The sequence below is a fragment of the Phragmites australis genome, chromosome 2 (assembly GCF_958298935.1).
Source record: "Phragmites australis chromosome 2, lpPhrAust1.1, whole genome shotgun sequence".
In the NCBI taxonomy this organism is placed as follows: domain Eukaryota; kingdom Viridiplantae; phylum Streptophyta; class Magnoliopsida; order Poales; family Poaceae; genus Phragmites; species Phragmites australis.
This window is the reverse complement of record NC_084922.1, coordinates 21133520-21148258: the sequence shown is the minus strand read 5'-3', so window position 1 is coordinate 21148258 and position 14739 is coordinate 21133520. Positions and strand designations below refer to the sequence as shown.

General features: G+C 44.9%; 1 protein-coding gene and 1 pseudogene across 1 annotated transcript; one reads left to right on the top strand and one right to left on the bottom strand.

Annotated features, from left to right (window-relative positions):
* Nucleotides 1-1369: 1369 nt before the first annotated feature.
* LOC133903582 (uncharacterized) lies at nucleotides 1370-5464 on the bottom strand. The gene is made up of 4 exons (XM_062345000.1): nucleotides 5448-5464; nucleotides 4916-5014; nucleotides 1788-1916; nucleotides 1370-1553 (listed from the first exon to the last, which is right to left on the bottom strand). Exons 1-4 carry the CDS (start codon nucleotides 5462-5464, stop codon nucleotides 1370-1372), a joined length of 429 nt encoding a protein of 142 aa, XP_062200984.1.
* LOC133909929 (small ribosomal subunit protein uS15-like) lies at nucleotides 2843-3527 on the top strand (annotated as a pseudogene).
* Nucleotides 5465-14739: the final 9275 nt, after the last annotated feature.

Genomic DNA, 14739 nt, shown 5'->3' with positions numbered 1-14739 from the left:
TATGTATTTTTTTTCTCTGAGCTTTTTCTGTTTATGATTGTTATTTTGTAGTGTTGATTCTGGTGTTCTTGTGATCAACTACATGGAGCTTTGGAGGCTCGTTGCAAAGCTGGTGGATGAGTTTTCTCAAGATGACATTCGGAACATTCGAGTTCTAATTGAAAATGATTTGCATTTCGACGAGCACAATAATACTGATATGAGTGCAGCCAAGAACTACTATGCTCCGGTCAGCTTTTTTTTATTGTTTTTTTTACTTCTTTCTATGTAATTGTGTTATGCAGTCCGGGAGCGTTGGATGGTTTTTATTGGGCTTTGTTTGTCAGCCCGTTTCGTTTATTTGGCTTTGTTTGCGGGTTTGTGGGCTACCTATGCGGACCCATGAGGATGCTTCATAGCTTGTTGGGCTTGATATGGCCAAAAAAAGGGTAACATAACGTGGCAACAGTTGATTAGCTCAAAATCTGATAGATTTTGGTAACCAAGATCTATCGCCAGATAGATAGACAGATCCTTATTTATAATGCAAACTTTGAATATGAATGTCAATGCGAATTATATGAACCGTGAATGTAACTTTGAATGATATCTTTGAATGTGAATCTGAATACATAAGTGATCTTTGAAATGTATATGTTGGCTCTATTATGTCTGATGTGTAGCTATATTATGGCTGTGATAATCATTGATTATCATAGCTGATAGGTTTTAGTCGGTTAGAAAACCGACTGGAATGTCTCTAACGAACGGACTAGAATTTTGTTTTTTTGCTAGTGGAAGATGGTAAAATCTTACAAAACCTAGAAACTATCCATAAACCATCCTTGAAACACACAAGGAAGACAAATAGCACGCACAAGACCGAAATCTTCATCAACCATGCAAGAATAGAAAACAAGTCACTAGATTTGCATCACAACCATTTGATCAAAACTCTGGAAGAAGCGATCAAATATCACCAACCAAAGCAGGTCTATATTTGCTAGCAATTCACAACAGTTCGTTTACTCACAGGCAGGGTACATGACTTGAATCATCGTATAATCAATAATCAGGGTGCCAGTTATTTTCTTTAGGTGAGCTTACTTCCAGTAACACTGATAATACCGAATTTCGCAAATGTCCACAAATTCATGATATTCTCACTTGTTGCTTGCAATTTTGCTGCACAAACTCCCATCCCCTTTGCAGCTGATCCAGCCCTCCACTAAAGGCAAATGGTACAGAAGAAGCCAATCTGAGAAGCTATATATAGCTTGAAGCAGCAGAAAATACTCAGGTCACCGGGAAATACTCAGGCCATCGGTCTTTGATTTGCCTCAGGTCACCAGAAAATACTCTTTGAACAAAATCTGGTGGTTTCAATACCTCACCAAGGTTCATGGACACCCCAGAAGTATACGCAGTTGCTTCTCCCTCCCCACCTTTCTGGGTTCTTCCATGCGAATGCTTGGCTATTCGTTTCAGTGCCAACGAACACAGACAAATTATCAAGTCTCGCTGCCTTAACCCATTTTGGTTCAGATGACAGAGCGAGGCGGACAGCTTGGTAGCTGCTTTCAGCAGGGCCAACCATGAGAATGTCGTCGCGCACAACCAAGGGTTAAAGAACTCGCTGTTGGACATGTTCTCCTCCCATACAACATTTATTTTTTCCACTCAAAACGAAGGCTCCAAGTGAACCCTGAACAGATTTACATAGGAATCCATTATGAAGCCTTGACCTCTGAAGCGTGAAACCTGAAAGATCGAATTGACAATGCTTTTAACCATGATGTACTGCCAACATTCTACTGGAATAGGTAGGGTCCAGCTTGAACGAGGAGTCAGGTGATGCAAGAGGAGCTGTGAGGGATCCAAAGACAGGGTCATCATACTTGTCGATAATTAGCTGTGGACGTTCAACCCTGGTACCACTGAAAGCATCAAACAGTGCACTTATCACTACGTAAGAAACCAACATTAGTAACACCGCATTAGTGACCAATGACTAGAACCTATCACTAATGACCCATTAGTGATGGGTTCAGCGATGACGCGTCACTAATGTCACCATAGGCTAAGACCCGTATCAGATCCGTCACTAATAACAGATCATTAGTGACGGGTGAGTTCTTCAACTGTCACTAATGACAACAGTAGCGGGTCACTTGACAAGCCGTCACTAATGATATAGCCATTATGTCATTAGTGATAGATTGTGACGACACTGGTCATTTGTGACGGGTAATAAAAACACCCGTCACTAATGTGGAAGTCAATAGTCACGTGTGTTAAAAAACACCGGTCACTAATGTGCGGGCACGCACACGGAGGCAACCTAGGCCTCGGTCGCACTAGCCTTTGGAGCCAACCCACGGAAGGAGGCGCGGCAGACAAAAGGGGCGTGGGCTTTAGAGTTTCCCCTCGCCAGAGAGAGAGAGACACACATAGAGAGGGGAGAGAGAGACCAGTGGGTGAGAGGGCGATGGCAGCGAAGAGAGCGAGGGACAGCGATGTGGTTCGATGGTGCCGGTCCTAAACCAGTTCAGCCTGGCCAAGGTCGACAGGGAGGCCGAGACTCATGTGGTGTTAAGGGGAAGTGTGGCCGTGACAGACTCTCATGGAGAGGGTGGCAGCGGGCTCTCACAGCAACGTGTGGTGGCGGTGCCAGCCGGATTCGGTGACCTAGTCTAGATCCACTCCAGACCGGTGCTTCAGCTAGCGGTGAAGGGAAGCCGGAGGCGGCGCGATGCGTGGGTCAAGGTGGTGCAATGACCAACACGTACTGGCCCCCCTCTCACCCTTTGTGCCGCCTCACCAAGCCACCTGCTGCCGTCGCTGGAGACAAATAGCTGCCACCATGGGGTGTATGCACAGCTGAGGGTAACCCTCGCTCCTCTGTTCTTCGAGCTCTTGACCTCTAGTCTAGTGAATTCTATGCATGTTAATGACGGCTGCTCAGCAACGCAGGAAGGTCATCTCATCATCAGCGTTGCTGTACAAGAGGACTCCTCTAGCCTAGCTCAAGACCGCCGCCTTCGATGTGAGTATTGAGCAGTGCCTTCGCTTCACCCTCTAAGGCTTCGATTTGGGTGCTATTTGATTTGATGTGGTTTGTTGATGGACGCACTTGTTCTACGTTGTTAGGCCGATGAGATGATTACTAAGGCTACGAAGAAGGGTCAGATGTCATCGCAGATTGGTGTCCTTCTTCATGACCAGCACAGTGTTCCACTCATCAAGAGCGTCACTATTAGCAAGATCCTTTGCATCCTCAAAGCACATGGTGAGAACGAGGTCTCCATTGGTAGATTCATGTGTGTGTTGTGCGTAGTGTATTGATGTGCAGACGTGTTTGTGTAGGGCTGGCACCAGAGATCCTGCAGGACCTGTACTTCCTGCTCAGGAAGGTGGTGGCAATAAGGAGGCATCTGGAGAGGAACATGAAGGACAAGGACTCCAAATTCAAGCTCATTCTTGTTGAGAGCAGGATCCACCGCCTTGCCCTCTACTACAAGCACACCAAGAAGCTCCCGCCCACCTAGAAGTAGTATGTGACTTGAGCCCATTCCTGTCTTCTTCAGTTGTCAGTGCCTTGGAACTGTAACTCGGGAAATCTTCAGTTTAGTCAGTTAACTTGCAGTGTGAGTCGGTTAACTTGGTAACTGTTATGTCTAACCTTAGCAAGTTATATGTGTGTCAGTTGCTAATTAGGAGTTGTATGTTGACTTGTTCTTGATTAGTTGTATGTGAAATTCTATGACATGCTATAAGTGTTGTAGAAGCAGTGCACTTCAGCATATGTTTTAGATGCTAATCCATTTGAGCTAGCCAGGCATGTTGAGTGTGTTCTTATGCTATTTTGGAGTGAAGATTTAGGCAATTGTATTGTCCAGGACACTAGTATCCTTAGCATTAATGATAGATACGCAAACATTGACAACAAAAACCAAGTTTGTTTTCTTGGAAATATAAGGCTGCAACGACTAACATGGCATTTTTCTATGCATGGAAGATAACTAAAGTATACTTTGCTACTTTTGTAGCTGTGAAATCTTTAGTTCCTCGATAGAAATGTTAGATTGAGTAAAGACAAATTTTCTTGAACAAACCATTTGCTGACCTACATTTCACTTGTAGCTTGTGCCTTGATAACATAAACATGTTACACTTATGTACTTTTTTGGAACTTTTAGATTAGCAGGATTTAAATCTTTGAGGCTACATTTTATTTTCATATTCTAAACGCACATGTAACCATGTCCTGGGATGCCTTCTTATTCTTTATTTAATATATATAAGTTATTAAATATGATTGATTTAGTTATCCCATTGTTAGTTTAGTCAGTACAGATTGGTTCCTTCTCATACTGAATGACATGTGTATTTTCTACTTGCACTCCAATTGTGTCCTCAAGCTGCATTCTTATGGTTCACAATGAATTTCTAGTGGTGCATATATGCTTTCCCTGAACTAATCACTTCAAGCTTCATCTACTAGATCACTGGGAGTGGAGAGAACATGCTGCTAAGAGCTGGAACTAAAATGCTATTTCTATCTTTGAACCATGAATGAATCGAATGATTACACTGTTGTGCATTGAGGACAGGAAGCAGATGACTTTAGGAGGATATGCATATTCAATTTTCAGTTTGTTGTTTGGATAGAACTTGTCATTTTTAGTTTGTAGTTGTAGTTTGGATACATACCATTAGTGTGTATGTATGTTGTATCTGTATAGAATAGAAGACGAATAAAACATATTTTTAATTCGAATTTTTTTGTTTTTTAAACACACATTAGTGATGAGTATGGACCTGACCTGTCACTAATGTTCAGTCATCAGTGATGGGTATGGACACGACCCGTCACTAATGAGTCCATATTAGTGACTCATTCAAAGTGACAGGTATTTTACCCATCACTAATAACCTTTTTTGAGGTAGTGTATTCTCATGGCCATATATAAGGTTGCCATAGGAGTAGCCAATATAGTGCATATTTTTCATTGTTGTCCAAGGAACCCAACACCTGAGATGGGCAGTTGTTTGTAGGATCAGCAGAGAATTTATTATAAAGGTTGATGTCAGCAGGGATTTCAGTTTCATTTGACAGTTTTTTTGTTCACCGGCAAAAAGAATGAAATTTACGAAATTTTGGTCATTTTTCATCCTCTGCTCTGTGGGTCAAACATGTCAGTTAAAGAAAATCTAGAATTAGATATTTTGTTCCCCTCCAAAATTTACAAAATTCATAAAATTTTACCAAAAATTCGACACAATTGTAACCCTGGGCTGTCAAGGGGTTGTAGGCCTAATGGGACTGGTGAGTGTTAGGGGAAGAGAAGATGTCTTCCACAAACAAAGTACGGTGAGAGTCTCTTTAAGAGAGGAGACTCAAGCTTGGAGAATAAATAGAGAGGAGAGAGAACCAAAGACGTGTTGATAGTAAAAAAGATTGGTACCCTGGCCTGATGGCCATGGGTCTATATTTATAGTGCCGTTTAAGGTGTAAATGTGCAAGCATGCCCTTACAGAGATAGCAATACAACTATCACTATACCACAAGGACCTAGGGCTGGTCGACTCACACAACATGAGCCTATGCAAGATGCATTTACCCCTAATCAGAAGATATTATCTACTATGACAATACAGTGGTTAAATTGGCCCTAAGTGCATGGTATTTAGCTTGTCGCCTATTGCAGCGCTGCACTGTCCTAGATGTCAGTCCGCTCTCACTTGCGTTGGGATGTTAGGGTGGCCACAGCTTGCACCGGCATTAATTGCCGATCACTTCGTGTCAGGCCAATTGCCTTTGGTGTTCTCCTTTTGCCGATATACATTCCGGAGGCCAGCTTCTAATATAATTTCTGAGGTGGTGGCCTGAGGGCTTCACGGCCTCCGGAAGCCTTAGCTTCTGCAGGGAGTCAGGAGCCCAAGATGGCGTCCCCTTAGTATTATCTATGGGCTGGGATATTTTCCCCAACAATACCCCCTCCTCTACTAGCCTCGAGGTGTTGTGGGGTGAGTAGATGTAGAAGGAACTATATTCAGCCCAGCCTCATAGTCAGGATATTCTAATATAATTTCTAGTCATTGAAGAGCCTCTCAGTGATGATAGTAAGCAATGGTGACGAAGCCAGATGGAGATGGCGTAACCTAGCGGAAACTGTGTGGTCTGGAATCCAATGACGAGAGTCAAAGATGTAGTAAACATTGGAGCCGAAGGCAGTTGAGGATCGAACGGAGGCAATACGCTCCAGAGACCCTACGGAGGCTAGAGGCGTAGAGGCGTTGGAGCCGAAGGCCATGGAGGTTCGAGTGGAGGCAATGCGCTCTGAAGCTCTGTTGAAGCCATGGCATAGAGGTGTTGGAGCTGAAGACCGTTGAGATTCGAACATAAGCAATGTGCTCTGAAGCCCATGCTGAGGATGGAGGCATAGAGGCGTTGGAGCCGAAGGCCATCGAGGTTCGAATGAACAATGCACTCCAAAGCCCATGCTGAGGCTGGAGGCATAGAGGCATTGGAGCCGAAGGCCATCGAGGTTCGAACGAACAATGTGCTCCAAAGCCCATACTGAGACCAGAGGCATAGAGGTATTGGAGCGAGAGACCATCAAAGTTCGAACGAACAATGCACTCCAGAGCCCATAATGAGGCTGGAGGCATAGAGGCATTGGAGCCAAAGGTCGTTTGAAGCCCTACAGCGGTTAGAGCAAGCTCTTCAGCTTCTTTGATGGTGAGCCTTTTCACCATTCGAACCATCATACTGAAGATCGTATGTAGAGGCAAGATATTCTCCCTATATTTTTGGCACAAAAAATGATAAATGACATGTGATAACATTAGTGCGTCTAAAGGGTAATGTGTCGGTCCTCCTGGGGTCTTGTGTCGATTGCCCTTGCATGTGGTGCAAGGGAATCAAATAATAAATGTGATGGGATGTGTATCCAAAAAACTAGGGCGCTGTTGTAGGTTGTTGCCGCGTGTTTGTGGATTTGACTGGGATGTGGCCATGGCCACTTACGATAATAATTGGGAATGCCACGAGATGGTAGCCATGGTAGTTCCGTTTCCTTCCCTAGGCATATGAAAATAATTGGCCTAGATATAAAAGCTAGGGTTTCCCCAGTTGATCCTTCACTGATGTGTAAGGGAGCGATTCTTCTTTAGCTTGATCATGGTGTCCTCCTCATCATCGAAGATGTTAATGATATAGACTAGCTTGACTGGGGCGGGGTCACCTCTGGTGCCAGTGTTAGTTCCTCCTGTCGTGGTGCCTCTAGGGGTGAGTGGTCCCACAGGCATATTTGCGAGGTTGGAGCCGGCCACCATCGTGCTTCCATCCTTGCAGAGAGGGTGCCCACTGCCACTCCATCTCGATCACTAGTCTGATTGGTCGCTCCAGTCGAGATTATCGATATCTTTGATGATAAAGAGGAGGTCAACTAGGATCTTTTAGAGAAGGAGATCAACATGGAAGAGAAGGCAGAAGCGAAGAAGGAGGCAGCCCAGACTGAGAAGGAGGTAGCCCAGGCGGAGAAAAAGATGGCCAAAGAGGAGGGAGCGAAGGCCATGGAGGAGTCCTCTTTGTCCTCATCCTCTTCCTCTGATAGCGTAAAGGCTGTCTACTGCATCAGCCTCCGAAGCAGTAGGCCACAGATGAAGGGCTTGTAGTTTTCTTCCCCATTTGTTGTTAATTCTTTTGGTCCCGAGTTGTCCAGATACTAGGAACTCGAGAAGGCATGTAAGCATCTGCTTGGATGCGAATTTTATCAATATAACTAAATCATTGGGTCCGCTTAATGTTATTTTTTTCTTTGATTGAAGTGTATGGCGATCCTCCGGGAATGCAGCCAGAAATGTTTTTTTTTTTGTGTGTGCACCTAAGCTCCAGTGCCTTACCTCCCCCCCTGCACACAGCGGTTGTTAGTGGCTGGAGAGTGCGATTGTAGATATATTTTTTTCTTTTAGTGTTTTAGGGGTGACTGGAGCGATGAAGTCTTACATAGGTTTAGGCCTCAATGTAACCATGGTAGGTGCCATCGACGGGTGGAGAGGCTAGACCCGACACCTTTGGCGGCTGATAATGGCCTCATCATTCCTGTCAGAGGAGGTTTGGTTTATAGTGGGGCCATGAGACAAGTTCTTTGATGGAGGCGAGGTAGTTTTGGAACCTAGCGGCGGTGGATGGAGGCAAAGCTCACAATTAAGGCCGAGGGAGGTAGTTTGTGACCCCTTTAGCCCTGGCCACCACTAGAATCCATCATGATACGAACATTCTTCTATCCGATGCTGGTATAGACTCCTCCCCAGCTTTGTTCTAGATTTCCAATTCAAAACAACCTATTCAGAGCCCGGCTGCAGTTGCTGAAGGTGAAGCTGATGGCTAGGCTGAGGGAGGCAGTCCACGACCACCTTGGCCCTTAGCTGTGGTGAGGCTCCGGAGGCAAGGCCATTCGAAGCCTAGCAATGGCTGCTACAGGTGAAGCCGATGGCTAGGTCAAGGGAGGCAATCCACGACCCCCTCGGGACTTAGTCGTGGGAAGGCTTTGTAGGTAAGGCCATCTGGAGCCTAGCGATGGTTGCCAGAGATGAAAACAGATGGCTAGGCTAAGGGAGGCAGTATGCAAGCTGTGGGGAGGCTCCGGAGGCAGGGCCATTAGGAGCCCAGTGGTAGTTGCTAGAGCTGAAACTAATGGCTAGGCCGAGGGAGGAAGTCTGTGACCCCATCGGCCCTTCATCGTGGCGAGGCTCTGGAGGTGACCTCTTTGGTACTCGGCCACCGCCTTCAAGTTGCTAGAGGGTTTCGTGCCTCTATGATATCGATGTTATACCTACAACCTGCCGGAGGGTTTTATGTACCTCTATGACATCGGGGCTTACGCCTACGACCTGTCAGAGGGTTTTTTTGTACCTCTATGACATCGGGGCTTACACATATGACCTATCAAAGGGTTTCTTTGTACCTCTATGACATCGGGGCTTACGCCTATGACCTGTCGGGGGGTTTTTAGTACCTCTACGACGTCAAGGTTTACGCCTACATCTTGTCAGAGGGTTTTTACTACCTCTACAACATCAGGGCTTACATCTACAACGTGCCTGAGGGTTTCTTTGTACTTTTACGGCATCGAGGCTTTCACATACTACCTATCGGAGGGTTTTCAGTACCTCTAGAGCATCGTTGCTTTTGTCTATGACCTACCAAAGGGTTTCTTTGTACCTCTATGGCACCGGGGCTTTTGCCTATGACATGTTAGAGGGTTCTCAGTACCTCTACAACATCATGGGTTTTCGCCTACGACCTGCCGGAGGGTTTCTCTGTACCTCTATGACAACAGTACAACCTACCGGAGGGTTTCTTTGTACCTCTACGGCATTGGGGCTTTCACCTATGACCTGTCGAATAGCTTTTCGTACCTCTACAGCATCGGGGCTTTTGCCTACGACCTACCAGAGGGTTTCTTTGTATCTCTACAACATATGGGCTTTCGCCTACGACATATTAGAGGGTTTTCATGGTTTTTAAGGTATCTGTGCTACCGAGGTCATGCCATCGATGGGGGAGGTTTTTAAGATGTCTCCGCCACCGAGGCTAGGCCATCAGTCGAGAGGTTTTTAAGATGTCTCCGTCACCGAGGCTAGGCCATCGGTGGGGAGGTTTTTAAGATATCTCCACCACCGAGGCTAAGCCATCAGTGGGGAGGTTTTTAATCTCTATGCCTTATTTTAGTGAAGGTATAACTTAAGATTTGAGTGAGGAGTTAAGATATAATTTAGGTTTTATTGTTTATTATTGTACAGAGAATAGCTTAAGTCTTACAGTATCCTGTTGCTACCTAGAAGCTACCTGTCGTAGAGATTTTCAATCAGATAACCTAGCTACTTTCAGAGTACGCTGACTTTGTTGTATAGATACCAACTAGCTTGGTACGCTACTGCTAGGTGGCCATAAGTGGGCGTACCTTTGCCAAAATGAGGCCTCCATAGTAAGGTCAAAGGCCAGGAAGAACTCCACAACTTGAAGACGGTGAAGGGTCAGCTTCTGCGGCCAGGGCTGCCTACCGAAGGGTCTAGGATAAGGGGGCATCTGGAGGACTCATAGCCCTATTGCCAGAACCCTACACCTCTTTGCCACGACCAAACCCATCAATGTCAAACCCAACAGGGGAGGCACGTCATTGGCCCCAACTGCTCCAGATGCTCAGGCGGGGCCCCTACATTGGAGGCCTGCTGAACTCTGTTTATGGCTAAGGCTTTTTCATGACCTAGTCCTCATAATGGGCCAAGGGGGCTTGGTAAGGCCCGACCACCCACCCGGTAGCCTGCGATAGGATTGCGACCCCTGGGTCGCCTGCTGCTGACTTTTTTCCCTGGCCAGTCATCCCGTCTGTATCTTGAGATAATGATCCCACAAAGCTATGAGGGTTTGGCAGCCATCTGTATTGTGGCCACGTCCAGGTCCGTGCAAGATGCACCAATACCCTTCTGGTGATTCCAGAGCTTGAGGTTGGTGCTGAGGATGTCGGTGGGATTTGCGCCCCTCGGGGCTAGTGGTCTCCTCGGAGCTTGCTTCCCAACGGAGAGGCCGTCGGGGCCACCAAGCGACTAGGCTCTCAGAGGACACTAGCTCAACGAAGGTGCCTAGGGTGTCGTCGCGGGAGGCATCTAGGGGCCAGGCCCATGCATGAGTTCCCCTGGGCTTGAGCATCTAGAACAATTGGAGGATAGCCTATCTAGCTGCGGCCTCGGCCGTAACCTCCTAGGGTGCGACAGGGTCCTCACTGCGCCTCCGTGCCAACTCAAGCTGTTGTGTCGACGATGGCTAGATGGTCGCTATTCCTCCCAACTGTAGGGCTAGTGGGTGCACATGGTGTGCCTGGTCGTGGCTTCCATGCATACATATGCATGGGTTCGGCGATGGAAATGACTGCTTGGGGTAGTGCCTTGCTGGTCTCTAGTGTTGTCCTACCTCCCTTTGTACTTCTATGTTAAGCTCCCTATGGACGACACGTTGTTGGGGGAAGAGAAGATGCCTTCCACAAACAAAGTGTAGTGAGAGTCTTTTCAAGAGAGGAGACTCATGCTTAAAGAAGAAGTAGAGAGAATGGAGAACCAAAGACGTGTTGCTAGTAAAAAAGATGGGTCCCCTGGCCTGATGGCCATAGGTCTGTATTTATATTGCCGTTCATGGTGTAAATGTGCAAGCATACCCTTACAGAGATAGCGATACAACTATCACTATACCACATGGACCTAGAGCCAGTTGAATCATACAACATGGGTCTAGGTAGGATGCATTTACCCCTAATCAGAAGATATTATCTACTATGACAATATAGTGGTGCAATTGGCCCTAAGGGCGTGGTATTTAGCCGGTCGCCTATTGCAGCACTGCACTGTCCAAGGTGTCAGTCCAGCCCTCACTTGCGCTGGGATGTTAGAGTGGCTACCACTTGCATCGGTATTAACTATCGGTCACTTTGTGTTAGGTTAATTGCCTTTAGTGTTATCCTTTTACTGATATTCCTTTAGGAGACCAGCTTCTTCCCCTATCTCGAGAGGCGGTCAAGCCTTAGCTTCTGCAGGGAGTTTGGAGCCGAAGAGCTCTGGAGAAGCTCTTGACGGTGTCCCCTTAGGATTATCTGTAGGCTGGGATATTCCCCCATAGTCGGAACTAGGTGAAGAGATTGAAGGCAGATAAGAATGAGGCGAAAGAAAGCAACATGCCATGGATGACAGGTGGCCGCAAAGGAAACGGTTTCACATAGGGAGCTTAAGAAGTATAATAAAAATTAAAAAATCTATGCAATCTCCCACCGTCGACGCAAAACCCCGCACACGCTCTCGGCTATAGAGTCTTGATAGGACATGTGATGAGGATATACAAAGCTACTCTATCCATCATGTTCATAAAGTTGTGCGCACGTGTATAGAAGATTTTAAGGCTAACAATATTGATATTTAGAAAGGAAATCAAATTTTCTTTCCAACAGATCAACGGTACAAGATTTGGAGGTTCCTACCAAGAGTTATGGCGGTTTCATTGGATATTGTGTAGGTTGTCATGGCAACACACTGGGATTGCTAAACATGGAAAGTCCAAGGCTTACAAGGTATTATTTGAAGATATCTAGCTGTTCTACGGACTTCTAAATATTTACCGGATGCCCTTTTCGTGATTTACATGGATTCAAGTCGTTCATAACACGGAGTTTGAATATTAGTAAGGTTTGAATTCAATTCGGACTGATCTTGTCACAGCCAGTAGACTTAGATTAAAAAGTCCATATCTCTCACGTACTGAGTCCATTTCGAACGTGTGATTACCTGTTGGAAAGCTTATTTGATGGCCCACACAATGAATCTAGTCCCAACCTCTATTCCCTTTTGGCTGCACTGCAATATCAAAGAGAAACCAACGACAGAAGCTTAGTCTTTATTTATTCATGTCCAAGTCGTGTAATCATAGAAAGAAGTTAGAGGTATGCATCCATGTAACTCAGACTCAAAATTATGAAATATATTTTAGCTACAATCTACTCGTATGATGAGGGTCTCATGCACGTCCTTTCTATGATTAGGTAGCCAACATAGAGAGGAATAGGGTGTTACAATCAAGATTGTTCTTCCATTTCCACTGGGAATTGAGGGTTCAGTAGTTATCTTTAAGAGTGTGATTTGATGAATCCATAGAGGTGCGAGTATCTGCAATGGCAGCGGGTGAACACCCATGATTCATTCTTGTTTATCTTCAATGATCCTACATCGAGAAGATTTGGCCATTCCTTCTGCATCATACTGTTACCTCCTCGTATCATATGGTTTTAGATTGCTGGGTTGACTCAGTAGGATGTTGCAAACTTGGTCTGCATTTGGATTTAAATTTCAGATTGATGCTGGTCATACACTGATAGTTTGGCGTAGGGTTGGATGATTCTGATCAGGTTCTATCGGTTTGTTGGTGTTGATTCACATAAGATGGAGTTATCTCTGAATTGTAAATCAAGTTTGTAGTTATGAGTTGTCGTTGAGTATGTATTTTTTGTGTGTGTGTATCTATGCTGGGATGGCAGCATGATTAGTCACAATTTTGAGTTCTTCAGTGTCTTCATCAACTTCGTCATCAACCCAAAGCTTCAACCACCAGCGCGAGTCGAGGACGACTTGTTTTGAAGAAAGAGAGAATGATGAGGATATACAACACTATTTTGTCCGTCATGTTCATGAAGTTGTGCGCATATGTACAGAAGATTTCAAGGCCAACAATATTCATATTTGGAAAGGAAATCAAGGCTTCTTTCCAATAGATCAAACAGTACAATATTTGGATATTCCTACCAAGAGTTATGGCGGTTTCATTGGATGTTGCGCAGGCTGTCATGGCAACACGCGGAGATTGCTAAACATAGAAAATCCAATGCTTACAAGGCATTATTTGAAGATATATAGTTGTTCTATGGACTTCTAAATATTTAGTAGACATCCTTTTCATGAATGATACAGATTCTAGTCGTTCCTAACAAAGAGTTTGAATATTAGGAAGGTTTGAATTCAATTTGGATTGATCTCGTCACAGCCAGCAAACCTGGATTAAAATGTCCAAATCTCTCATGTACGGAGTCCGATTCGAATCCATCTTTGTGACCCTTTCCCACATGAGAAGCCATTTTGCTTCCTAGTTGCGCTAATAATATAGCATACACACTTCATGATTTATAAAGTAAACAACACCACATGCATTATTTACATATCACACATTGGCATATTGTTCAGACCATCAACACAAGTATTTACATATCACAAAGGTTAAGAACATCACAAGATGCACATCACATATTGTTCAAAGCACATAAACCTAGCTAGCTATACACAATCCCTAGCTATACACATTTTGCTTCCAGAATGACGAGATGCTTGACATCATTTGGGACATCATCTTCGAGAAGGATGAGATGATTGACATCATTGGTCGATGTCATCTTCCAGAAGGTTAAAATGATTGACATCATCTTAGCCACTCATGTTTCAGCACAGTATGAACCCAAGCATTATCTTTAATGATCATCTCATTATCATCTAGATCAGGCTCCATCCTGACCAACTCAGTCATGTGCGAAAACAAAAATGTATCTCTGCCAAACCGCCAGCCACGATTAAGAAAGAAATGCACGTTCAAACCAGTCTTGTAGTTCACAAAAATATCTTCATTGTAACGAATAGCAATAAAGAAATTTTTATCTACAAGAACAGAATATAGAGCACAATTCATAGCAAAAATAGGGTCCATGGAGGGGCTTTCATAGCAGCGAAGAACACGAAGTCAACATGACCAAAATCTACGCCAAGCATCTGCACCATGGAATCAGGCACAGGGACAATCCCATCCTGCCAGCACCTGATAGCAGTGAAGAGAAAAATTGCTGATCTGTGATGGAAACACCAAATTACCCTCAATTACACAGATCAAAGCAAACCCTAAGAAACCCTAATAAAACCGTGATGAAAACCCTATGATTCAAACCTTAGTGTAGGGAAGGGGATTCAGTGCCCAGATCTCGCTCCTCCGATGCGGAAAAAACCCTAGCTAAAGAGTCAAGAGACACGAGCAAGGAAGATGAACACTCCTCGTCGCTTTATATTGGGTAAGCGAGGGGAGACGAGTGGGTTGTGTCTGTTGGAAGCCAAAGAGCCAGGGGAGACGAGCAAGTTGTGTATGTTAGAAGCCAAAAGAGCTAGGGAAGACGAGCA